This window comes from Ahaetulla prasina, chromosome 1 (assembly GCF_028640845.1).
Source record: "Ahaetulla prasina isolate Xishuangbanna chromosome 1, ASM2864084v1, whole genome shotgun sequence".
NCBI lineage: Eukaryota > Metazoa > Chordata > Lepidosauria > Squamata > Colubridae > Ahaetulla > Ahaetulla prasina.
In genome coordinates, this window is record NC_080539.1 from 303,555,975 (window position 1) to 303,583,901 (window position 27,927).

The 27,927-nt window shown below is 34.5% G+C and overlaps 1 protein-coding gene across 3 annotated transcripts; it reads left to right on the forward strand.

Annotated features, from left to right (window-relative positions):
• The first annotated feature begins 1,634 nt into the window (after window positions 1-1,634).
• VPS39 (VPS39 subunit of HOPS complex) lies at window positions 1,635-27,623 on the forward strand. Of its 3 annotated transcripts, none has more exons than XM_058162014.1 (25): window positions 1,635-2,931; window positions 3,873-3,938; window positions 4,998-5,062; window positions 5,919-5,961; window positions 6,428-6,522; window positions 7,121-7,219; window positions 8,412-8,504; window positions 8,859-9,042; window positions 10,888-11,008; window positions 11,158-11,278; window positions 12,581-12,710; window positions 14,791-14,933; window positions 15,704-15,847; window positions 16,652-16,793; window positions 17,242-17,328; window positions 18,199-18,272; window positions 19,336-19,434; window positions 19,681-19,798; window positions 20,090-20,218; window positions 20,968-21,070; window positions 21,783-21,828; window positions 23,399-23,548; window positions 23,896-24,030; window positions 24,223-24,308; window positions 25,676-27,623. In XM_058162014.1, the coding sequence occupies exons 1-25, from the start codon at window positions 2,859-2,861 to the stop codon at window positions 25,749-25,751; spliced, it is 2,622 nt and encodes an 873-aa protein (XP_058017997.1). In that variant the 5' UTR covers window positions 1,635-2,858; the 3' UTR covers window positions 25,752-27,623. The 3 variants fall into 3 exon arrangements, with proteins under 3 accessions (XP_058017997.1, XP_058017996.1, XP_058017998.1); XM_058162013.1 differs by having other exon boundaries at window positions 1,641-2,931; window positions 24,217-24,308; XM_058162015.1 differs by lacking the exon at window positions 4,998-5,062 and having other exon boundaries at window positions 2,878-2,931; window positions 24,217-24,308.
• Window positions 27,624-27,927: the final 304 nt, after the last annotated feature.

Consider the following 27,927-nt stretch of genomic DNA (forward strand, 5'->3'; position numbering starts at 1 on the left):
GTGAGCGGCAAACTCCAGTTGGGCTATGTTTGACTTTAAATTGTTACATTGATTTGATTCACCTATCTAAATTTGCTTGTGAGATCTTTGTAAAAAGTAGTCATAAATGGGAAGTATTGTGTTTTACAGTTCTTAAGTGACATTCCTGATTGCTTCCAGTGCTCCTGCTGGTGTAGTGGGGCTGAAATCCCACCCCAATACACCAGCTTTTTAACATGCCTGAAGTACCAGTCTTCTGAGGCCAATGAGATATTTAAAATAGCTACTTACAGCACTTGTTCACTGCTTCTAGGTAAAACCAGAGCCAAGGCTTACAGAAGAGATCTATCTGAGCTGTTTCTTCAGATCTGGAGCTGGCTGTGATGCACAATAAAAATGCAGACTATAATGTGGCAGCTCAGTCCTCAAGTCACTTTAACCAAAGGCCAAAAGGATTTTGTTACAGTACAGTATCAGTAGCTTCATTACTTTCCACAGTTCTTCTACATCCTACCTCCCTTCCAACTATTATCTACACCAAGAGACATTTTTAACACTTGTATAATTATATTTAGATACTGAAATACTTGAGAGATTTTTTTTTTTAAAAAAAAGAGGCTATCCAGAAACCTGACCCTGTTACTGGGTGGATAAACAAATCTTGCAAACAAATTCAGGTTAACCTAATGATAAATACTGTTCTGGAATAATTTATGCAAGTATGTGTGCTGGACCTTTCTTTCCAGTTGCCTAGAGAAGTGCAAAAGAAGGTTTTTTTTTAATCTTTAAATTGTGTTTTTCTAAGTTTAGTGCCAAAACACAAGTCCTACAGATATTTGATAGTCATTTCTTCTGGAAAAACTGGAATTGGGTTTTCACATGGAATTTACTACTGGCTTAATTCTGTTTCCCAGTTGTGTTTTGGTTGTACTTACAATGTATATAAGTGGTTTAGTAAATAGGGTGTCCTCTGTCTTACAGGAACTTTTTCATTTGATTCAGTCTGAATTAGTAGATTTATGTTCTGTATAATAAAATTATTTTTGCCTTTAAACAGTGAAATGAGCTAAGTGTATCTTTCTGATATATTTTATTTGAAATGTCTTATTTTTGATGGCAAAATGTCAGGGACAGACCATGGGTTCAGCTGCAGTGGCAGCTTCTACATTCTAATATATCTGTCATGGTTGGGATGAGTCAAAAGACTGAAGCCAAAAGAACTTACACATTGCTCATCCTTAATAATTTGAGCTTTTGTTATTCCTGAATGCCGCACTAACCATTTAGAGTTTGAAATATATGCTGAGACAAAGCCAAAGAAGCACTGTTGCCTTAGGACTATGTTATGTCAGGCGATTTCAGATTTGATGTATATTAGGAAGGTATATGCTTAACACAAGAATAAGGACCTTAAGTTCATGAAGAATTTATTTATTTATTTAGAAAATTTATATTGCCACCTACTTGCACATGGCAACTCAAGGTGGCTTACAATGACATAAACACACAACATAAAAGGAATAAAAATAAAAAAGGAAAATAACATAGATTTAAATTATTGTATTTAATGAAGTGTGAGAGATGTAAAGTTAAAAGAAGTTAACCTGGGAGACTTGATAACGTGTGATTGTAATTACATAAATTTAAAGAAAATCCAAACAGTCTTTTTTTAAAAAGAGATCAGCCCATTAATTTATTTTATTTTTTCTTTTTAAATTCAGAACAAAAAGGCCAGCAATCTAGGTTTTATTAGGCAAGATGGGCAGCATGTAAGTCAAATAAAAAAGAAGCAAGTAACTTTTTAAAATGTTCCATACCTGCAGCATGCACGTTCGACCCTGAGGATAATAATGCTAACCAAAATAACCAAATTAGTAATGCTGTGATGGAAGTTGAATACAGTATTTAGGATTACTGCGTTGAAAAAAATCGTTCTGCAGCTGAATGAAGCAACTGCAAATACCCAGGAAAAGGAAAAAGGAAAGAGGCTCTGGAGAAAAAGCCAGCATGAAGAACGTATTTTTTTTTAATGATCCACCCACATTTGCAGAGGAGTTACCATGCCTTGTAATATAGTTGCAGGAATGAATTGTATGGACACCACGCTGCATCTACAACAAACACACAACAACAATAATGCAGGATTAAAAAAAACAAAGGCAACGGCTTAAATGTTTTTATTTTATTTATTTATTTTGTCACAACATTATATATAAGCACATATAATGAAAGAAAACAATAGGACAGGAACGGTAGACACTTTTGTGCACTTATGCACTGTTGAAAAGCTTTCCTACCGTCTCTGTCCTAATGTTCCCTTTAATTGTATTCAGTTTATGTATTCAAGTCATGCTTATATTATCTAATATGTACTCAACAAATTAAATTAAATTAAATTAAATTAAAATAAAGAAGCCCATTCAGATCCCGCAGGAGTCCACACCATCCATCCTACATGCGCTTTTGCGCTTTGGAGTTGCCAGTCGCCCTTTGCTGCAGATTCCTGCAGTCCCTCGACCTCCCACCCCCCACTCTCCTCAACGCCTGCTCTGTCTCCCAAGACGGGCTCCACCGAAAAATACTCAAAGGCAGGTGCTTAACGTAACCTCTACGACTGGAACCGGAGCAGCAGGTTTTGGTCCGCCAACGGGAGGCCGGCTTCGCCGAAGGTAGCCGGGAACCCGGCCTGCGCGGCTTGCTCAGAGGCGGAGTCTGGCTACGGAAGTGAAGGGCAACCCGGAAACGTTGCCGCGGCCCAAGCTCGGTTTTTGTGGCTGGGGGTTGTTGGCAGCGTCGTCTCTCGGGCTCTCCTTGGTGGCCCCGGGGCAACAGCCCGTTGTTTCCGAGGAGAAGCGGCCCAAGCCAGGCTTGTCGCCGTCATGCACGACGCCTTCGAGCCGGTGACGATCCTGGAAAAACTGCCGCTGCAGATCGACTGCTTGGCGGCTTGGGGTGAGTGCAGGGGCTCCCCTCCGGATTCGCTCCCCGCCCCCAGCTTGTCCCCTTCTCACATTTCAGTGCCGTTGTGTGTCGAGAGTCACAACCACAAAGTCTTGTTGTACAGGGGTCCGTTTTCTATTGCCCCCTCCCTTCAGACTACCGCGTCTTGTTATGTTGAGCGAACTCATCAAACATTTTGTCCCAGTAAAGGGCGAAATCTTGCCAGTTTCCTCGCGCGTTGATAGATGATGCTGGGACAACTTGAGCGCTTTGCGTGTTGTGATATTTAAACGTGACCCTCACGTGAGTCATGAGAAGGAAAAGCATTGCCTGCCCGCTCCCAGGCAGGGCCGTTGTGGGTCTTGAAAGGGAGAACTAGATTCAAATGCAAACATCCCATGGACTGTCTGGGATGTTTCTCCGTTTCTGTTTCACAGGATTGCTGTTGTGGGGGTTCAATAGAGGAGTGTGTCCATGTTGTCTTATTAATAAATGAACATGAATGCCAAATTCCTATGTGTCTTCTTGTTAAACTGCATTTATTTTAATAAACTCTGATGAGGACTGTGACTTGTTGCTTGTATTTTCTTCCTCTCTGGGAATAGCGAAATTCCCAGAAATTACAAATTTCAAATATTGTACTGTAGGGTATAACACTCTCGGATGCTTTCCAATACTTAAAAAAAGTTTGATTATAAAAAAAACGCACAGTAAAGTTCATTTTATAGAGCCATGAAGAGGTATGTCATATTGAGTTCTAGAATAAGGTTCTGGACATATTTTCCTGGGAATAAAGGCAATTAGATCTGGTGATATGGGTAGGATTGCAAATTTGGCCTTAGAAAATATATGTTAATTGAAAATTACTTTTATTGAAATATTTTTAAAACTATGAATTCCTTAAGAAAAAATAGAATATTGGTGGTGCAAATTAAATGTTCTCTCATTTGTAGAAGAATGGCTCTTAGTTGGGACTAAACAAGGACATCTTCTACTTTACAGAATTCGAAAAGAGACTGGTAAGTTTGTAATGATTTATCATTCTTTTGCATATTAACAAATAGTAATAACTGAGGATAGTTGAGAGACATCTATTACTTCATTGTATATTAGGGCAGATTCATGCAAGATAGGCCCTGTATATAGTTACGACAGAATATCTGCCAAGGATCAGAAACTTGTTTTAGCCTTATGCTGACTGGGTTTATTTATTGTGCTTTTTTATATATATTTTTTTGTTTTCGGTTTAGTGTGTTACATAAACAAATAGTGGTTTGTGCTGTTGTACTATGTATGAACCCTTCCAGTTAAAGCTTATTTGAGAAATAAACTTAATATTATTAATAATCCAATCACTGTGTATAAAACCTATATGATAAAGAGTTTATTGGCTGACCTGAAATACCCTATTTCCTTGTATCATGTTTAATTCCATGCAAAATTTCATTACATTTTAGAATTGGACATAACATATTTTTAAAAGTCAGTCAGATTCATACTTGATTCTTTTGCCTTGAAACTAGTCTGTAAAATATGAATTGGAATAGAAACATATATGAATTAAAACTGTAAAAAAAAGGATTCCCTTAAATCGACAGTTTATTAGGACTAGTTGAATTAGATTTTCATTATATGATCATGGCTGATTTGGGTTAGCCCTGTCCCATATAAATCTCATAAACTTGGGAATCCCCTCATCACAGTATATTCTTATCACAGAGAGGGTAAATATTATGTCTGTAAAACGTAACGTTTAAAATCTGACAGCCTTAAAAGGCTGCAAAACCATTTCTCAATTTCTTGGACTCCCTGAATTCACAGAAAAAGAGATTGTCTTGAAATGAAAATTAATAGTGGAATCTTCCTAGTAATTGGATAGTAGTGATTTTCTGATAACTGGATGTACTGTAATGTACAGTACGATTTTTTTGTAATGTTCAAATGAAGTTGTGAGACTTGCACCTCCTCTAATCTTAGTTCAGAAGTTTTTATGACATTATTCCTTAACTAATAAATGCAAGTTGATTAAATAGTTAGTTTAAAATATGTCTTATCTAAATCCATATATTATTTGATAGGCTGCAATAGGTTTGAAGTCACATTAGAAAAATCAAACAAGAACTTCTCCAAGAAGATACAGCAGGTAGGTATCTTCAAATTCAAACAGCTAAGATTGTTAATTTCTGTGAAACCTAGGCTTCATTGGCTGGTGGGATTGGAAATGATTGTACAATTTACTCTGATTTCTATAATATTTTAATTATTTTCATATTTGATTTATGTTATTTTTATGGGTAATGTGTGTGTGATTGCTGTCCCATAATAAGAAATATACTCATTTTTTCTGTGATATAAAAAATCCTGTTATATGAGAAATAATTTGCTTGGGGAGAAGTCAAACAAGATGGGATTTATTGCCGACCTAAGTTACAAATTATACATAGTCCTCAACTTAAGACCACAATTGAATCCACAATTTATGTTGCTAAGTGACACAATTGCTAAGTGAGTTTTGCCCTATTTTACAACCTTTCTTGCCAAGTTGTTAAGTGAATTGTTGCAGTTGGTAAGTTAGCAATACGGTGGTTAAGTGAATCTGGCTTCCCCATTGACTTTGCTTGTCAGAAAGTTGCAAAAGGGGATCACATAGCTCTGGGACGTTGCAGCTGTAATAAATATGAAACCAGTTGCTAAGCATCCAAATTTTGATCATGTGACCAAGGGGATGCTGCAATGGTTGTAAGTGTGAAAACCTGTCATAAGTCACTTTTGTCAATACCATTGTAACTTTGAATGGTCACTAAATGAACTGTTGTAAATCAAGGACTATCTTTAGTTTATTTCATCAGATATTCCATCATTTTCATTGGAAGGGTACTTTGTTGGAGATGAGGTTCTACTTATAAATCAGTTATGTTTTACAGTCCTTTGGAGCAAGTTAACTTTTAACAAACTTACCCAAAGTTTATTTACATGATTTTTAATTTTATTTTTAATAGATCCATGTTGTATCCCAGTTCAAAATTTTGGTCAGTTTATTAGGTAAGTGAAATAATTGTTCAGATTAATTTTGTTTTGAAACAAGGCATGGCAGTCATTATAAGGCATGGAAACTTTTTAAGAGTTAAATCTTGAATTTATTTCTGAGTTGGGAATGCATGAATTTGTTCTGTTAACCTGAATTTCAGTGTTTTGCTTTTACTTCTGATCTTTAATTTTTTAAAGGTCACGTTAATTTTTAGAAGCCCTATACATTTTGTTATCTTCTTTAAGCATTATTTAACTTCATAGTTTTTTTACATTATCCATCATTCTTAGTGTGGAGATTCTTTGAGACTCAGAATCATTGTAGCAACAAAAACTGGGAGATATTTGTAAAGCTCCCATTTTATTTCAAAATAAAATAAATGTTTGCGGCATTATTCATTAGGACAAAGTTGTAGAGATTTGAATAGCAACATGTGTAAGCCTTAATTTAAGCAGCAATTTTTGTTTTTCTCCCAAACAGAAAACAACATTTATGTTCATGATCTGTTGACCTTTCAACAGATCACAACAGTTTCTAAGGCAAAAGGTGCAACTCTCTTCACTTGTGATCTGAAGGTATGTAATGAAAAGAGGCTTGCCTTCGTGAACATTTGGCGGGTTAGATTAAAATGCAAAAAAACCATTACTTAGTTAATTTCTGGGAAGTAGGTGGGTGGGAGAAATGCTGATCATTCACTACTTTTGAAAATCATATTTTAGAGATGATACTTAAAAATACAGATAGTCTTCATTTATTGACTGCAATTGGAACCAGTAGTTCCATTGGGTCTACTGAGAAATAGATTTTATTTCAGCCTGTTTTTAGGGAGAGAAAAAGATAATCAGGGAAAAAGAATGACAACAAGGCCTGCTCAGGGTTCATTTTTATTCTACTTTTGTTAGAAACAAGCCAAAAACACAAGCTTGCATATACCATGGACTTACATAATACACTAATGAGACTTGTTTGTTTGTGGCACAAATTGAGGGAATGCAACCATAGTACCGTAATTTGCACGCCACAGTTTACTGCTCAGCATATTGAAGGACAGCAATTGTGGTTTGCTGTACAATAAGCCATATTTAAGAGAACAATGAGGTAACATTGTGTGTGAGCAGAGCTTAATATTGTGTTTTCCACCTTTGATGCTTAGAGATATATTTATTTTTACAGCACTCTGATACTGGAGAAGAGGTCCTTAGAATGTGTGTGGCAGTGAGAAAGAAGTTACAACTGTTTTATTGGAAGGACCGAAAATTCCATGAGCTGCAGGTGCAGTATTATTTATTACTTTTTTTATCAAATTTAGGTACTGTTCATCTCACTCTAATCCCCATTCTATCATTCATGTTAAAATATAATTTTTGGTTTGAAAGTGCCACTGATTTGAAAGTGTTGTTGATTTTCTATTCAGAAAACATTTTCAAAAATAATTTGACGGATTTAGTTTTTAAGCCCAATTTAACAGTTACCTATCTTTTTTTCAGAGCTTACTTGAAGTATAACATTAATTAACAAAGAACTAAAAAAAAGGTAGAATTCTACAGAACTCAGGAAGGTTTATATTAATGATGTCTGTTTTTTAAAAAGAAATATCAGCCGTGCTTAAAATATCTTTAAAAAAAATTAAGATCTCATGATCTGTCTTTAATTTGTACTCTTTTAGAATGTAATAGAGCAAAAATTAAAGGTACATTGCCTGTGTTTGTCATCATGGTTTCTACAAACCATGATCTACGGCCATATTAAACATATACTACTTGGAAGACATTTAAAAACACTGGATTTCCGGCAGAAGGAAACAGTTTTACAGAGAAATAGGATTTGGGTGTCAAGGGCTAGGAAATGACCATTTAAATATCTCTCCTTACTAAAATCCCGCAAATAAAGGAAAGGGGATTTTTTCTGGGTAAGGCATAATGTTTAATAACTATTGAGAATATATTCTAAAATCCCATTTGAGAAATGTATTTGCTTGGCTGGAACTGGGGTTGTTGAAAAAACCCCCAACATGTGTTAAAATAACACATAAAATAAAATATCAACTGAAAGAAGGTTCATACCATCTATAATCTGCCTCTTTTACATCAGTCCTTGGGTAATCTGACAATACTTATACATCCATCCTTATTTGCAAATGATTTAATGTGCAGCCTCCATGAAAATCAAGCATCAGTTACTCACAGGTCTCCCACAGTTCTAACATGCTTTTTATATTGATACGTCAATTGTCTGTATGACTTGACACTTTTCCTTGCTTTTAATTGTTTTCAGAGGTACCATTCATCCCTGGCCTTTAACTGTAATAAAAATTCATTTGTTCAGATGTCTTTAATTTTATATATTTTTTTCCCTATGGTTTTTTTTTTATTTTCTGGGAGCTCTTTTTCCTAGAATTAAATATGGAGATTGTGCAGCTTCTTTAATTGTACCTAATTAGACATTTTTTCTTCTTGCTCTGCAGGGAGATTTCAGTGTGCCAGATGTACCTAAGTCGATGGCATGGTGTAAAGATTCAATCTGTGTTGGTTTCAAAAGGGATTATTATCTAATAAAGGTATAAAAAAATTAGACTAAGATGGAAAATACTGATTTTTCTGGATACTGTATGCAGGGGAAATGAATGATTGGAGCATGAATTATGAATTCTCATTTCCTGCACATATATATATTGAGCCTTCTGAGAAAACAGGCATTTTATTGCACTTTATATTTGCTATGACATCAGTGGTAGAAGTTGACTCTTGTTTGGGAAATCCCTAAAGAATTTGGCTATGGTTTGATCTATGGGGTTGATGAAATAAGCTTAGTGACAGGAATACTGGGGAATAGAACAGCTCTTTCTAATAATAAGGAGTAATTTGGTAATGGCTTTTTGAATTGAATGACCAGCTTTTTTATTCATTCATAGGTAGATGGGAAGGGATCGATTAAGGAACTATTCCCTACAGGAAAGCAGCTTGAACCATTAGTAGTCCCATTGGCAGATGGCAAAGTTGTTGTAGGCCAAGATGATCTAACTGTTGTGTTGAATGAAGAAGGAGTCTGTACACAGAAATGTGCCTTCAATTGGACAGATATCCCAATTGCCATGGGTAAGAACAAGTAAAATTAAAAATTCTTAGCGCTAAAGAAAAAAAATGTGTTACACACAGAAAATATAATACACCTTGATTTTTAAATTAATAATGACATTTGACTGTTATCTTTTTGTTATGTTGATATAATGTTAGTTTATAGATAGAAAGTATGTATCTGTAATCCAGTTTTGCGAGTCCAAAGCAACTCTGTTTTCCCTACTACTAGAATAATTATTTTCTTTGCTCAGATTTTAATTTATTACTATATTAAAAAAAAAATTGTATATTCTGTGGTAATAAATTTTTGGCATGTATTTCCATTCTTTAAACAACAGTGATCATATTACAACTTTGTGAATTATTAAAGAAACCCATGAATAAGGGTTCCATCTATTTTGATATCAGCTTTTTTTGTACATTTGAGGAATCTGGTAAATATAGAAAATAAGGACTTGTTGAGTTTTTTCTTAAATTCATAGGAATTATATTTAATATTTTAAACACACTTTATAATTAATTTATGATATACTAGAACTTTATTCCAAAGTTTTTTAAGATAAAAAAGTAACAATCGTTTAAATAAATTTGATTTAGGTTTAGATGTAACTAAAACACATTCTGGTAATGGTAATTCAGGAGATTTATTTGAAGCCAATGCATCCAGGCCAAACAAGTGTATGTGATGTTTAATTGACTATACTGCCATCTCATATTTTATACAGCTTAAATGCATCTTGGAAATAAATCAGTTGGCTTAAATACTGTTTTTGTGATAAGCTGATTTGAAGTATTAATGATGTTAATGACTCATGATTTCCAGAAAAGAAAGGTTTACTAGCTCTTTTAAAATCTGTATTTTTCCTAGGGTAGATGTTAGTTTTGTGAATAATAAAGGTGGAATTTTATTTGTGTCTCAGCATTTCCTTGTGGACTTTAATACTGCATAAAACTGTGTTTAAAAGTAGAGACAACCTACTTCAGGAAGGCTGCATAATACATTTTTCGTTAAGATCATAATGGACTGCTGAGTATAAGTTCTATGGAACTACTTAATAGTTGACAAATGATATTCTATTTACAATAGGTCTTTTACAAAGAATGCTAAACCAATACCACATATTAATTCAGTTGATAAAAAAATTGAGAAAAGACCATGCTTTGGCAAAACTTCTTTCAAGCATTTCTAATGTAACATGTCCAAAGATTTCTCTATATCCTATTAATCCACTGATTACAGGATTTCTGAATGTATAGCCAAAGATACCACTTAGTAAGCTAACAATATCAAATGTTTAACAACCTATTATAAATCAGACTGTACATTCTGTATAATTAAAGATTTTGTCATTTGTTGTGTGATGGTTAATAAATTTGATTAGGATTAGAGAGATGAAATGCAGATTTTAGTTTATCTTTGGCCTTGGATACTCATGGAGTGACTATGAACCAGTCATTCCTTTTGTCCCATCCTATTTCACAGGGTTGTTGTAGGAAAAAAGTAGGAAGAATAAGGGAAATGGCTAAGTTACGTTCTTGGAGGAAAGACGGTGTATAACTCTATTACATTCCTTGTGTGTCCAATCACACTTGGCCAATAAAAATTCTACTCTATTCTATTCTTACATAAATATTGTAATCTGTATACCAGAAACCCAGTGACATTAGCAGTCTCTTTTGAATCCAATAAATACGATGGTTTTAGATGAGGTTATGGTGTTCTCATAAAGTACAATAGTACTTTATGTACAATAGAAAGAGAAATGATTAAAAAGCCAAGGGGGATAAAGAAAGTAATAAAACATTTTCTACTCTTGAATGGAAAGTTGTTTAGGTCTGTATGCTGTTTTGTTTCCATAATAGAACATCAGACTCCATATGTGGTCGCAGTATTGCCAAGATATGTAGAGATTCGTACGTTTGAGCCCCGTCTCCTGGTTCAGAGTATTGAACTACAGAAGCCACGCTTCATTACGTCTGGAGGGTAGGAAAGCTTTAATTGCCTACTTTTCTCCTATTTTGCATATAAAATACTGTTGAATTATTAATTTTAAAGAGTTGTTGAGCAAAAGGGAGTGAGCCCTTTAATCTTATTAAGGTACATTGCTGACTGTATCTTTTTCCTTATTTTAGTCCTAATATTGTATATGTGGCCAGCAATCATTTTGTTTGGCGCCTCATTCCAGTTTCCATTGCAACCCAGATTCAGCAGCTCCTCCAAGACAAACAGTTTGAATTGGCTTTGCAATTGGCGGTAAGTGAAAGGTTAAATATATTTTCAGTCTATCATTGGGATCCTGTGTCATACTAAACCATAGTGAGATATCAGTTGTATTTGGTTTAATATGATGTGTGAACTTAACCAATTGTGTTTTAAACAACTAACTGGGACTCACAAAGCCATACATTAGTATGTTGACGGAACTTGAGTGAATCTGTGACAAATAATTACATTTATAAGTTGCTATCTAGTAAAAGTGCTATTTCAAGACTAAATTATTTATTAATTAGGTATATAATAATGAGTAACTGTAGAATTTAGTGCTTATCCTCTAAATCTGTAAAAGTTGGTTTAGTTTGATTCAGGTTGATTATAATAAGCTTTGGTTGAAACGTAGTGGAGATGAACAAATCAGGATTTATTTCATTAAATAAGAAAGTGTGGTTATATTTGGGAACAAGTCACAGTATGAAGCTATTCTGGCTTGCTTTAAAGTCTATAACCATAGTCTTTAAATTTGGAACAAACTTAAAATAAAAAAACCCTTAGTTCTATGAAAAATTTAATTAGCTTGACTTCTTATGCAAAATAAACAACTTGTGTGGGATAAAAAGGTTTATTAATATTACCTATGGAGAGGGCTACAAAAACACTTAAATGATAGTTAATACTGGCATCTCTTGTTTGTGAGAATCAATCATGTGAGCACTGCCAAAGGTACACAACATTTTTGAAATAATAGTATCACTTGCCTTACATTTATTTAAATCATGTTAATATTGTTGCTCCTCATATTTAATATTTTTCTCCTGTCACATTAGTTTACAACTTAGCAGTAATGTTGGGAGGGGTTTGGAGGACTGCATTCAAGGCTTTGGAGTGTAGTGATATGGATCTCAGGAATTGGAGACTGTATACTGAGAATAGTAACTGTGAGTTATGTCACTGTTGGATCCATTCAGTTTTGAATGCACTGGTTTTTTGTATTACTTATTTAAGCCTACTATGTTTTACTCAGATATTTATTACAGTCTCAGTGTTCATGGACTACAAATGTGACAACAAAGGTTACCACACTCAGGAAACTTATTTGTGTTCTTATTCTTGGATAGCATAACTGAGATAGCATAACTGAGATAGAAATATATCTCCTGGATTGCATGAACATTTTTTTCTATAAGTGTATTCAAATATACTTTTTCATTACCAAGGATCAATTTCCTTAAGAGCCAGTGTGCTATTTCCTAAAGGTTTGCATTTTTTATTTTTTATTTTCTACTTCAAGAGTTTATGGTGAATAAAGTATTTTTTTCTGCTTCTGTTTAAACTTGTTAGGATATGAAAGATGATTCTGACAATGAAAAACAGCAACAGATCCATCACATTAAGAATCTTTATGCCTTCAACCTTTTCTGCCAAAAGCGCTTTGATGAATCAATGCAAGTCTTTGCTAAACTTGGGACAGGTAGATTTTCATTTCCAGCCTCACTTTAAATTATGCAAGGAGAATTAAATACTTCTAAAAGATGTAAAAAGCTATAAATAAGCATTAGTGTTTGGATTTTTGTAAGAACGTCCTGTGGAATGTTTCTTTTTGTTATTGCAGAGAGTACAAGAGAGGTACATTTTCTCTTGTAACTTCAGTCCACTATGAATCTTCCCGGCAAGATTCTTGAAAATGCATAGCTGGACTGTAGAGCAAAATACTTTTCTGCCAATAGTCAACTTATAATGTTACATTTATCTTGCAATGTTGTGAGAGTACCACAAAAACATAGAAGCATTTTTAGTATGGAAATAAGTATTTCATGTGAAAACTAGCCATGGATGCCACTGGGTAAAAAGTAAATTTATCAGTACCAGTAACTTGGTATCTTTTTAAAAAAAAATCACTATTTATTTATTACATTTGACCCTATATTGAAAGAACACACTTTATTATTTTATATTTGGAATTTCAGTAGTACTGAACTGCAACAAATTCTTTTAAATGTTATACATAGAATAGTAGTATAAATAGTTTTAGGAAAGAAAAAAAAATAGACTAAAATTGGCTATTTAGATAATCAAGTCTCCCATTTCATGTAGGAAACTAAAGAATTAGTGACAAATGGACATACAACTACTTTGTATACTTTGTATACTTTATCTACTTTGGATAATTGGTTCCACTATGAAGCTGCTATTATTGTTAAAATGTTTAAACATTCAATTGGCATCTGTTTTTATGTCACTTAAATCTATTGTTCCATGTCCTGTCCTCCAGAATGATAAAGAAGAGTCTTTGGCTTTTTGACAATCCTTTCAGGCTTGGAAAATATGATCATGTCCCCCTTGGCTTTCTAAAGACTAAACATTCCCAGTTTCTTGTCTCAAAGGACTTAATTTTGACCTGATCCTCATTATTCTTTTTTTTTTATTTACATTTATATCCCGCCCTTCTCCGAAGACTCAGGGCGGCTTACAGTGTATAAGGCAGGGGTGTCCAAACTTGGCCCTTTGGAGAGTGGTGGACTTCAACTCCCAGAATTCCCCAGCCAGCATGAGCTATAAATTTAAGCAAGTTGCTAGTTGGAGAATTCTGGGAGTTGAAGTCCACCACTCTCCAAAGGGCCAAGTTTGGACACCCCTGGTATAAGGCAATAGTCTCATTCTATTTGTATATTTACAAAGTCAACTTATTGCCCCCCCAACAATCTGGGTCCTCATTTTACCTACCTTATAAAGGATGGAAGGCTGAGTCAACCTTGGACCGGGCTTGAACCTGCAGTAATTGCAGGCTGCTGTGTTCTAATAACAGGCTTCTTACCAGCCTGAGCTATCATGGCCCTTTTTCTTGACTGGTTCAGTTTGTTTGAGTTTCCTTCACTATTCATCTAAAACTGGATGCAATGGTCAACAAGGCTTTGACTAATGAATGCAAAAATCTAGTAAAGATATTGCTTCCCCTGCTTTGGAAACTACTTCTGTTGATGAAGCCTAAAACTGCAGCCACACTGCTGCTGACTCATTCAGGTTGTAATCCACTACTATTCTGAAGTCTTTTTTACTACTACCAAGCCAGGAATCCCCCATCTTATTCCTGCATATTTGAGTCTTGTTTCTTAGGTGAAAAAACTCTTTGTTATTGTTAAATGTCACTGTTATTTACAACCCATTTGTATAATCTATAGGATGGTGTATCTGTTAATAATTATCCTACTATGTTTAGATTGCCTACAATTTTGAAATGCATTATTTCAACCCCTTCGCTCAAGTTATTAATTAAAATGTTGAAGAATACAAACTTCATGACTAAGCATAGTGGAATTCACTGTTATTTCTTTCCAGTTTAATTGACACTGTTTATGATTTTCAAGCCAGCCATATATCTATTCATGTTGTTGAATCCATAATATTTTACTACTGATATAGATCTTAGTCAAATTAGTTTCTTTGTGATAAAAGAAAGTTAAAGAGATAAGTATTGTGAATTTAAATTTGTTATAATTTGCATTTTTGTTGAGAATATTTTGACCTACCATATTTGTGGGGTTTTCTTTCAGATCCCACACATGTGATAGGTCTCTATCCTGAACTGTTGCCCGGTGATTACAAAAAACAGCTCCAGTATCCGAATGCAGTGCCAAGTCTCTCTGCAGCAGAGCTAGAAAAAGCACATCTAGCACTTATAGATTACCTAACTCACGTAAGCATTTAACTCTTTATTGTGTTTTCCCAGTGGCTGTTTATGTTAGACACCACCTCCGGATTTGTTTAAAAAGTATAGAATGTCATGTTCTTGTTTTATTTAACATTTAAAATGGATTTGAGGGAGGGCAAGTTATGATCTGCTGGTTATGAGAAGTTTTGATATGAGAAGTCATCATGCTAAGAAAATGAAATTGCAGTTTCTCTGAATGAGCAATTTTCACTGTCTTGCTCTATATCAGGGGTGTCAAACTGAAGGCCCAGAGGCTGGAACTGGCCCGTGGGGCCACCCTGGAAACAGCGGAGGCCCCTGGTGCCTCTGACAGCAAAAATGGAGCTTGGAGGGCTGCATGTGGCCCTCCTGAATTCCGTTTTCCCTGGCAGAAGGCTGCAGGAGGATCCCCCCCCCAGCCCTCCCTGGACCACCACAGGTGCCCCCGACATGAGTGATATTGAGCTGGCCATGCCTACCCGGCCTCCTGAGGTCAAACACAACCCTGATGTGGCCCTCAATGAAATCGAATATATGCCCTATATAGTGCAGAAGATGAGTCCATGTCTCTGGAAGCTTGCAATCAAGATTTTGGCCATGGATAGAGAGAAGAGATGGAGTGGAGAGTCAAATGTAACAAAACAGTGGAAAAGAAGACAGAGATCTGAGTAATAAGAAGTAAAAAATTCAGAAAAATTAGAAGAATGAGGCTTCATTGGTTTTTATTTTGAATAATGTCGGCAGTGTGTAACCTTAACTTTATTTCCTCTTCACAGAAACGAAGTCAGTTAGTGAAGAAGCTGTATGATTCTGACCATCAGTCCACTACATCTCCCCTCATGGAGGGAACTCCTACCATAAAATCCAAAAAGAAATTGATACAGATAATTGATACTACACTGTTGAAATGCTTCCTCCATGTGAGTACTCTTCATCTTTTGAATTGGAAATTTAGAGCAGAAGTGAAATGTAAGTTTATAGTGAAATACTAATTGGGTATTAGAAAGATCTAAAGATACATACAGGCAAATATGGAGGAAGGGAACTGCTTTAGAAATGTATTTCTTTTTTAGTTAATTCCAAACAAATCCTTTGTCTTCAGGGGAAATTCTAAAACATGGTCAAGCATAGTTTGCATTAAAGTGCTGATGAGATTCCATGTCTAATATTGAACTAAAAAATTCTTGTCCCAGTTCCTGATGGAATTGCAACTAAAAATTATTTTAAAGTATAATTTGGAGGATAGTGAAGAATCGTATGAAATCTAATGGGCAGTTCTTTTAAAATAATTAAAATCAGAAAATATGTTTAATTGTGGCTAAAATATTGTTCAGGTCATTAATACGTATATTAGCTTCACTTTTTTAAATAGTAATTTTATTAAAAATTAAAACTACAACGATAAAAATTAATACAAACTAACAAAAATAAAAAAGATGCAAATAAAAGCTATTGAAAAATACAAAAGAAAGAAAAAAAATAAGAATATAGTAAAGAAAATGTATATATAAAGAAATGACAAAGGGATAAATTGTCCCTTTATCATAATTATAAACCATTTTAGTAATTTATCACCTTTTCTTAAAATACAATGAATCCAATTTCTATTAATAACGCCATCTCATTACTTGCAAAATAGTTTCATTACCTCATTTCTTTGTTTCACGGTTCATTTTGGTTATGTGAATTTGTTTCCAATTCCATTAAATTGCTTCTTGTTACAGACAAATGTAGCCTTAGTGGCACCATTATTGAGACTGGAGAACAATCATTGTCATATTGAAGAAAGTGAGCATGTGCTCAAGAAAGCTCACAAATACAGTGAATTAATCATACTATATGAGAAGAAAGGTCTCCATGAAAAGGGTAAGTCCTGAGAGAGGAAAGAAGGAACCAAAGGGGTTTCCATATCATTTTAAACTATTCATTTTTGGCGGTATAATGTATGAGCAAATTTTGCATAGAGTGAATTAGCAAGTGAGATCAGTATTTTTTTGATGGGAAAGGAAATTAGAGATTGCAGTGTGATGTTTATACTGGGCTATATAGTTTATAGTACAGCATTGTCAGATTTCCCACCAGAGGGAAACTGACACCTGGCATGTATATTTATGTTCAGATATTGTGGATGGCCCTCAAAGCAGCTATGTTGAGCCTTGACTGTGTTGAAGCTATGTTGAAAAGGATTCCACACTATAATGCTTTGAACAGCAAGTTTGGAAGGATACTTCACAGCATAGTCCTTCAAATAGTTTTTGCACAATCCTACTGTTTAACTTAAAAGATAATGAAATAGAGTTTTATTTTGCTGAAGCCTTGCAGGTGCTAGTAGATCAGTCCAAGAAAGCTAATTCTCCCTTGAAGGGCCATGAAAGAACTGTTCAGTATTTACAACATTTGGGTGAGTAAAGTTGATTTACTTTCTTTGCAATTGGTGTTGTGGTATATAGTATTATTTCATGTATCAAGAAAAATGGTTAATGGTTGTCACAAAAGTAAACAAACAAAAATGTAATGATTGGGTTTATTCCCATCATAACAATATTTAAGTTCACATTATAAAATAAGAAATTAGACTGAGAAGATAATGTTTACATGAAAATCGGTGAATAACATTTTTTTCTCAGTGCAAGTGAACATTTTCCTAAAAAAATGTCCACCAAGCACCAACCATCAAGCTCAGAGAAGCATCACGGACCCCACAAAAGTATGTCTGGCAGGAGTTTTTATAGCATCTCCAGAAATTGTTGTGATAATCATGGTATGTGTAGCAGTAAGAAAGCTGTGACCTAAAAATCAGGACTGGGGGAAGGTATTTAGAACCTCTTTGGATTCTGCAGAGTGTATGCTGTGGGTTCTTTCAGTTAAGCAATGCCATCTCTCAGGGCCCTAGAAGCTCACCTTCTCTGTCATGCAAATATATTAGCAAAAAAAGTCCTTAAGTTTCAAAGGGACTTGATGAACTTGCTAATAAAGGAGGGCTGGATAGTTCCTTTCTCACTTCTGAAGATAACAGCTAAAATTTGATATTAAAACTAATGATAGGAAGTATTTGTGAATCTTGCTTCCTTGATAGTCCTCTGCAATTAAGAACCTTGAAGGTGTCTGTATGTTCTCTCCCTCCCTCTTTCTCTCTCTCCCTCCCTCCCTTCTTCCCTCCCTCTTTAAAAAAAGATGTGTTAAAAAATATGTGTCTAGTCACTTGTACCATATTCTGTCATTGTGTTACCTTTGTAGTTCTTTAATATGACACCTTTGTTTTATACTGTAGGAACAGAAAACTTGAATTTAATATTTTCCTATTCGGTTTGGGTACTTAGGGATTTTCCTGAAGATGGATTAAAAGTAAGTACACTTGGATACATTTAAAAACAGAGAGGAGGAAGAGTTCTCTTCGCTGACCATTATGATAGCAAAGTAAATAGTCTTAGGCAGGTTGCTGCCAATTTGACTAATATTCTTAAACCTTAAATAGGTTAAGGATTACTTTGAATTATTATGACTATGTACTCCACATGGAGACTACTTTGAATAACAAGTTATCCTTGAAGATAAATTATAAATTATATTGTAATCAATCCAAAAATAATGAAGCATCTGTTTGGTAGGCAGAGCTATGTAGCATCTAATTGACCTCATTCACAATATTTGCAGAGTTAATCTCAGGTTTTAACAGAATATCTTGCTTTTCTATATATCACACTAAGTTTGGATTATAATATTGACTATACAAAGAAACTAAAAACTATATAAAAAGTCTCAAGACTTTCAAGTAGAAAGGTCATTTGGAATTTGGGGACAAGATGGGTTTTGCTTGAAACAAATGCTTTGTGTTCCAATATGCTAATTTTCCATTCTTTTTTGTTAAAATTCTTCGTTAAAGCAATTTGGGCAAAGAGCTTGACAGAGCTAAAAACGTGATGGTGGGTATACTGTTACCTTCAGGCTCTATATTAAGGCCCTAAGATAAATAAGGTTCATCAGCTCCATAATAGCAAATCAATAAAAATACAAATAGAATGATGGATTGATTGGAAAGATATTGATTAGTCTTTGAGAAGGTTAAAGAAAAAATAATTGTAGATATTTGATCAGAGAATATTGCATATTTCTTTTATTTGTTACTACTTCTGCTTCTAGGAGCTCAAGGTGGCTTAAATAACATTCCTGCCTTCTTGTTTTTGCCTAACTCAGTAGTACCGTGGGGCAGGATGAGTTGAAAGATAGTGACCTCCCCAGAGTCACCCAATGAACTTTTAGGGTTAGGGTAAGCTAATGTAGCATCCCAAGTCTTATCCCAGTATGGTAGCCCTTATATATAATACAGTGGTCTTGTTATTTGAACTTTAATAAAATCAGAATAAGTATGCAAATATCAGCTTTGGCAATTCAACCATTTGTTTGGCAGATATTTACAGAAGATCTTCCTGAGGTAGAATCCCTCCCACGAAAAAGGATTCTGAACTTCTTGTTAGAGAATTTTAAAAACCTCACCATCCCTTACTTGGTAAGAGCTAAAATTGCAACAATCTACTTTTTAAAAATCTCATACTTTATTTCCCATACTGTCTAAATTATTTACAAAAGAAGTAATTTTAGCCATCTTTTTAAAATTAAAAAATAATTTCTAATAGTTAAATAAGGGGCTACATAGTCATTTTGAATTCCTGATGATCACATTTTGAAATATTACAAAATTCTAGAGATACGTAGCATTAACTTTTATATTTGGTATATGTACATATATTTCCAGGAGCATGTAATTGATATCTGGAACGAGTCTGGTTCAGAGTTTCACAATTGTCTGATTCAGCTCTACTGCGAGAAAGTACAAGGCCTAATGAAGGAATATCTCACTTCTTTCCCTCCAGGTATTTTCATCTGTGATTTATATTATTATGCATAACCAGAAGCAAGAGTAGAGTTGGGATTGTTGCAGAGGGGAGCTCCAGTGATTCTGGATTATATGGGTAGCGCTGTTTGGTTAGTTAAGTAAGAGAACATTTTTAAAAGATCTAGGGAAACCTTAACTTTATATTGATCATTTCCAGTCAAGGGAGAAAAAATGCTTATGTGCATTTTTAGTAGAATATTACAGAGAGCGAAACATAAAGAACAGCAGTAAGACATATTTAGTCACATATGAAATTCTTTCCTGACAGATGAAACGCCAGTGCCAGCTGGTGAGGAAGAGGGGGAGCTTGGAGAGTACCGAAAAAAACTTCTTTCCTTTCTTGAGAGTTCCAATTATTACAATGCTGAGCAACTCATCAGTGACTTTCCCTTTGATGGTAAGAAGTAGTCATTCACCCATGCTGTGCAACATTTACAGTATTTTAAGGGATTTTTTTTTTAGTATTTAACTAAGAGGATTCCCACATATGTCTGCATCATCCTGTTATTTAACAGCTGTTCTATAAAAACCATAGGCTTTGGTCTGCAGATTGACAGCAAAAATGCCCCTGCAATCTTTGATTAATCTTTGATTTCATATATGAAAAATGGCTCAATAGGAAATCATTTTGGTGTGCAATAGAATAAACTAATAAATCTGTGTGTTGGAAATAACTTCTAAAATAGTTAAAATATAGAATTGTCTGGCTAGCTAGCTAGTTAGCTATCATTTATATTATATTCTTTAATTCTTGTTAGCCACCCAGAGTTAGATTTGTGAGATGGGCAGCCATATGAATTGATTTAAATAAATAAGGAAAATGCAACTAGACATGTCTGCAAAAATAATCAATAGTTTTCTGATTTATGATTGCAATTAAAGATTTTGATTTAGTCAGTAGTCATTTCTGAACTTATATAAGTCTTGAAAAAGACAGAGTAGTTTTTAAACATTTGATGGGTGCTTTGCAGAGCCTCTCTTTTGAATGATTTGCACAGTTCCATAATTTAAACAGCAATGCATATTTTATTCCAACCTCCTTCATTGGTTCTTTCCTTCTTTCTTCTTCACTACTATACATATTCTTATAGACTGCTTTATAAACTTTATTTCCACTGAGTGCTACTTTTCTCCTACTGTCCTCAGGTCTCCTAGAAGAACGTGCATTGCTCTTGGGACGGATGGGAAATCACGAGCAAGCTCTATTTATATATGTTCACATCCTGAAGGACACTAAGATAGCTGAAAAGTAGGAGCATGCTTTGTAATCTTTGAAACCGATAATGATCAACTTATTGGCAACTGTTATTAGACCATCTTGTTTTCAACTACATAGCTTCTCTACTTTGTTGTTGGTGCAAAACTAAATTTAAAGTTTATGTAACCCCAGTGCATAATAATAGCTTAAGTGTTACTGTAATGAACAGGAATGTTTTGGTAATCTTGGCAGTTCACTCCAACACAGTCTAGAAAGATTACAATTTGCATACAGTTTCAAAGACGTATAGCTGACCTATATGGTTTTGCTATGAATTTTTGTTGACACAGATTTGAAGGGGATTCCAAGAAAGAAAGAAATATAGGCAGATTCAAGTTAAAATCTGAAATCATTGTCCAAAAATTTTGGAAGTTTTTAAAGAGAGTTGTGAGAAATCGATAACATTTAAGAGATTTTGAACTTGTTTCTTTTGCAGTCATGTTGGAATTTATAAGTAAGTCTTCAGTAAAATGCATTCAGCAGAATTTACCAGATCTCTAATTTTATGAAATTAAATATTCTCCAATAACTCTTGTTTTTTCCAGAGTAATTACACCTGTCCAATGTTTTGCCAAATGAGAAATCTGTTTGAATAGCTTTAGCATTTGCTATCAACTGATTGATTAAAATTCAAATTATATAGTTTATAATATGCTAGGCTTCTGTTCAGGTTTTGCTCTGAATTTCTTCTTGTTGTTTTCAGTTACTGTCACAAACACTATGACCGAAACAAAGATGGCAGTAAAGATGTGAGTAACTTATTTTTCAACAACTTAAAGTTAATGCCCTGTGTTTATTAAACACATAGCTGATATTTACTACATAATTAAATGCAGATAATAGATAAGTACTATTAAAAATAATAAATAGGCAGCATGGGGATATGGAAAGAAGATCAAAATGAGAATGAATCTTTAAACCATTGTCCTTCCTGCAATATTAATTATAATACTTTTATAATACTTTTATAATACTTTATAATACAACTACTGTTCCACTTGCTGTTGCAATGTATGACTGTGAAAGCTGGACCATAAGGAAGGCTGAGCGCCAAAGAATTGAGGCCTTTGAACTCTGGTGCTGGAGAAGACGCCTGCGAGTCCCTTGGACTGCAGGGTGAACAAACCGGTCAGTCCTAGAGGAGATCAACCCTGACTGCTCTTTAGAAGGCCAGATCCTGAAGATGAAACTCAAATACTTTGGCCACTTAATGAGAAGGAAGGACTCACTAGGGAAGAGCCTAATGCTTGGAACGATTGAGGGCAAAAGAAGAAGGGGACGATAGAGAATGAGATGGCTGGATGGAGTAGTCGGTGTGAGCTTAAATGGACTCTGGGGGATGGTAGAGGACAGGAAGCCTGGAGGAACGTTGTCCATGGAGTCGCGATGAGTCGGACATGACTTTGCGACTAACAACAACAAAAAAAATTCGATCTATTGATTTTGTCTGAAGAAATTTGCAGATTGAGACTGAATTCACAAATTGAAAAGACATTATGCAGTAATTAGATAAAAATAGTAAAATAGAGCAGGGGTCTCCAATCTTGGCAACTTTAAATCTGGAGGACTTCAACCTTGGCAACTTTAAGTTGAAGTCCTCCAGGCTTAAAGTTGCCAAGGTTGGAGACCCCTGAAATAGAGGAATGCTAATTTAATTTGGCAAATCAAAGAATACAATTTTGCATTGGATTAAAAAATTGCTTAAATGCTATAAAGAACATAATAATGGATTGTTATTATTTGGTTAGCTGCTTTTTGGTACTGGTATTCAAGGTCCAATCTAGAAGCCAGTGTAGTTTATAAGATCAGTGTTACATATCCCAAGCTATCTCTGTAAGTTCCTACCAACTGTGTTCTGCATTAACTTTCTACATAAATAGTTCCATATAGAATGTTAGGCCACAGTCATTTTTCTCCTTAGTTCTGTTCTGGCAGAAATATCTCAATCTACTGAATGAAACATTGGTTTCACACACTTTAAGCTAAGAGTGCTTATGGCTATATGAGACCAGTTAGCATCCATTCTACAGCCCCCAAAAGGGTCAAACTTTTTTTTCTTCATCCTGGCAGTTTGGAATAGATATATTTATTTTTTTATTTTCAGTGTTCATATATCAGCAATACATGAGGATAGTTTACCTGCTAGTACCGAAAATCATATTTTCATCCCATTCTCTGTCGCTCTACCTTTTTATACAATTGTATAGAATTATAGCTAGAATAGATTTCCCTTTGTTGGAGAAAGACACACTAAATAGCAAGTTATTTTGGAGGGTTGAAAAAAAGACCAACCACAATGGTTTGTTTTGTGTGAAACAGGTATACTTGTCTCTGCTGCGAATGTATCTTTCACCACCTAGCGTTCATTGCTTGGGACCAATCAAGATGGAACTCTTAGAGCCACAAGCCAATCTTCAAGCTGCACTGCAGGTTTTGGAACTTCATCACAGCAAATTGGACACTACTAAAGTAAGGTTTTCTTAATTTTGCTTTTTTAGACGGGAAACTTTGTAGATTGTAGTGCTGGATAAAAAGAATGCTGTTCTAGTTGAAATGCTTACTCTCCATCTACAAGCATTCTTCAAAGGAGAGTGAAGGAGTTTATGAAACATTGTAACATTCATTCTATTATCTCCAATCTGTGGACATATAACTTGTGACTGGAGATCTCTCCTATATTTATGAGCATGCTTAGTTTTGGTGTAAAATAAAATGTAAGTTAGAAAATTGAAACCATATTTTTATTTAGTTATTTGCTTGTTTGTTTATTTGCTGATGTGATTTCTTCTTTCATTATCATTTTATTGTATTTCTAGGCAATAAATCTCCTTCCAGCCAATACTCAAATTAGCGAGATCCGAATATTCTTGGAAAAAGTCCTTGAAGAAAATGCCCAAAAGAAGCGATTCAATCAGATACTTAAAAAGCTTCTCCATGCTGAATTCTTGCGAGTATGTTTCAGATTTTTTTTCCTTATCAATGATTATCAGAAAGAAAGCTAAAACATGGAACAGTATAACATGAATGTTATTCCAGAGATCCCCGTATCCCCATATAAAGGGCTATATCTGTTTTTTTTCCCTCAAATGCTTTTGCAGGAATTATTCTTTTCTAACCTTATTCTTATTTTCCGAAAGGTGCAGGAAGAACGGATTTTACATCAGCAGGTGAAGTGTATAATCACAGAAGAAAAAGTTTGTGGTGTGTGTAAAAAGAAGATTGGAAATAGGTATGTAACATTACTATTAGGAAACTAGAAGAAATTGCTGCCCAATCTGTTTTTGCAGATTGTTGAGTTCTGACAGTATAGTCTTTCCTTAGTTACTTTTATGGAAATGTCCGTAGAGAGATTGGCTTCCTTTTATATAGTTTCATAACTGATCTGGTAAAATGGCAGTTTTTCTCACTTGGCAGCAGTACAGGATATAAGCCTTTTAAATTTGGTCATATATGAAAGATGTCATTCAAGTGAAGGACTTAATGACTTTAGATTTTATATCCTTTTAAATGATGTCAAGATCCTTTAATTTTGAAATAAGTTTTTTTAAATGATTCTTTTCAAGGTCTTATGCTTGCAAATCTCTGTTTCTTATTTTATATTAGAAATGTGCTTCAAATATGTTCAGATTTACAACTGAGTCATAAATGATTACTTTGTTAAAATGTTCTTGAATGAACCAGTTCTTTAATAAGCAGTACAGCTAGTTTACATTCTTCGTTTAGTCCCATATTTTGTTCTGAAGCTCTATGGTAAAAACTAAAGGCTCCTTCAGGTCAATCTCAGCTTCTGGTAACTCCTGACATGTTCAGTTATAAATTTTGTGGCAACATTACAGAGCTGGTTTGCTGTTGCTTTCTAGGGTGTTTTTTCAACTTCCTAGTCAAGTCTGTAGCTCAGGATTCCCCGGTGGCCTTTCATCAAAATGTTAACAAAGCACAATCTTGATTAGCTTTGGAGCCCAGACAGGATCAGCCAGATGCTGCAACCTGTTTAGACCATTATTATATAACTTAGCATTTTTACTTTCAAAAAGGGTGCTAGTTTCACCATATATTCTTTATTATTGAGCTGTTTAAACATGGTAGGATTTTGCCTTCCTTCTGTGTCTTCTAGACTGCACTTTTCATCTTGTGTTCAGTTTTTTAATCTGGTTGTTCAGTGAAAAATTATTCTTATGTCCTTCCATATTATCTTATAGAGTCCTGCTTCACAACATTATAGCTTCCCACATTTATAGCTTTATAAAGTTGGCAGTATTTGTCTGGGATCCAAACTTTCTTCCAAATAGCTTTGTAATTAAAAAAGTAAAGTTGTTATTTGCAACAACAGAAGAAAGCACTATTGTACATAAAGTACATAGTACTTTACACAAACACAAAGGGACAAAGACACTGGAGTAAGGCATTAAAAATTTCAACAAAAAGAGATATTATTGCAAATATACCTTTGGAAAGAATTGATTTATGTAAGAGGTATCTGTCGCATATGTGTAAAAATGGCAGGACAAACTAGTGCTGTTTTATAAGGAGCACCAGAAATAATTAGTATAAAATTCTATATTTAAACTGATACACTGTTTTCTTTTCTGCTTATAGTGCCTTTGCCCGGTTTCCTAATGCAGTTGTTGTGCATTATTTCTGCTCCAAAGATGTTGGTTCAATGGATACCTGAAAGCATTGCCACACATTACATGAACTAGGTGGTCACAATGTTCATATGGAAAGAGAAAGAACATTTGATAAGCAGTTTGATTTCTCTAAAGAATCTTCTGAGGCATGTTGCTTGCAAACAGCTTGAGCCCTCCATTGCTTCACTGGATGATTTCTAATTTGCCCAGCGTGGACTGAACAACAACAAAAAAACAGGTTTAAACTATAGTTAGATACACTTAGCGGCAGGTTAACCTCATAGTACTTCAGTTTGAGGAAGAATGCAAACTAAATATGTAATGGCTTGCTATTACACTCCAGATTTATAGGAATTCCTATTAAAGGAAAAGTGATGCTGAACATTAATGACAGGAGCAAATAACATTTTGGGTACAAGTCATCATTCAGATCCAAGGCGAGAAAAAAATCATATATTTTATCAGTGTTGTATTCAAATCTACTTTCATCAGCCATTTGGAGGCAGGTACTACCAAAAAGGCTGTACTTAGATTTTCTTTCCTTCTAATATTGGAAAAAAGTAGGTACTGATAAGAAAACTTTGTATCTGAAGAGTTTATCAGCAGTAATAGTTCCAAAGGAACTAATCTCATACAATATGATCAGAATTGGTACTTTTGGTTTAATTTTTTGAAAATACAAATGGGCTTACTATTTGCACTGTATTTTGTCACTAACATTATGAGTGTAATAAAAATGGCAACAGTTTTTGAAGGAAAACTAGCACTTGCACTTTTACAGAAAAGAGAAAAAAGTGATCTTTTGAGATTTTAAAGAGGGCAGGTTTTCATATTGCTGGAACATCTGATCTCTGTTTAAAAACAACATTGTAGTGAAATATTTAAGCCTTTTGTGCACTTCCCCCTTCAGGTAAAAGCAGATGCTTATTTAATGTCAGTATTTTGAGTTTCTTATACCTGTTCAGATTGGTGCTCTTTGGTTGCTTGATGTACCTAAATCACGTTTTTATGTTGGAAGTAACTGCTTACTGTTACATACTGGAATTTAAATCTTTGTTGGGAAGGGGATAAGGTTGTGAGTATTCACATAAAGATAAACCCAGGAGCTAAATGTGGAATTACTTCAACTTAGTTCGGTTTTGTTTTACTTTATTGTATTTTGTAAATTTAATAATGCAATTGAGGCACATGATCCATTTACTGAGCTGGCCTAAAATGTAAGGATGGCCCAAGAAAAGTTGGTTAAGATTTTCTTTTTATAATGTTTGAATTTCAGTTATAATATATGCTTGTTACGGTTAGAAATGAACAAGGAGAAATTTAGAACATAATACACTGCAAAAACAGCTTGGTATTTTGTAATATTTGTTTTCCTGATAACCTTTATTCTATTTCCAATAGAATCTATTGCAGAGAGCATATCTCTTTCCGATTATGTGCAGTTAATTCTATATTACTGCAGGTTTTAGGATTCATTCATTTGTAAAATTAAGTACCATTTTCAATGTGTGTGTGTGTATAGAACAAAATAATTCTCTTCTTCACATAGAAGAAATACAGAGCTATTGGATTTTGCGCATTTATACTCAAAAACCTTTATAAAATAGGGCAGATAACTTTCGGAGATTAACAGACAAAGGACAATTATTGCAAAACAAATTACGAGCTTTGCTGACCATTCTGACACACTAAATGTGTTTGCTGCCAAGAAAATAATGAGCCACTGAGGCTTCTGGTAAGTATTTTGCTTTTCCTTCACAGCAAAGTTTTTATGTGCCTTGGTTCAGCTTCCTGTATCCTTGGAGGAGATGTTGCTTGTGTTTTTATTGCCTGCTGGTAGCCTTGTATAAGAATATGGGACTCACCAATTGTACAGCGGGCTCCTTTAAAGCAATAAAGTATAACATTTTGAGAAATTGGTACTGCTATCTGTTTTTCCCTGTATTTTCTCTTAGAAATCAGTGGTGTGTGTTTAAGTACTGTCCAAGAGTTTAGTGTGAAATAAGTATTGTGCTGATAGTGAAAACTTCTGTTCAGGAATATCTCTCTTAAACTGCTGTACAAGTTTATGAAGTTCAGTTTAACTTATAAAGTCTTGTTCAGTTTGATCTCAACTCCTGATGGCGTTATTTAAATGTCTGGCCTTTTGTTCTCCACAGGAATACAGAAGTGGTTTGCAGCTTGTCAGTTGGTTTTCACCTGCTTAGTCTAATTTATAGC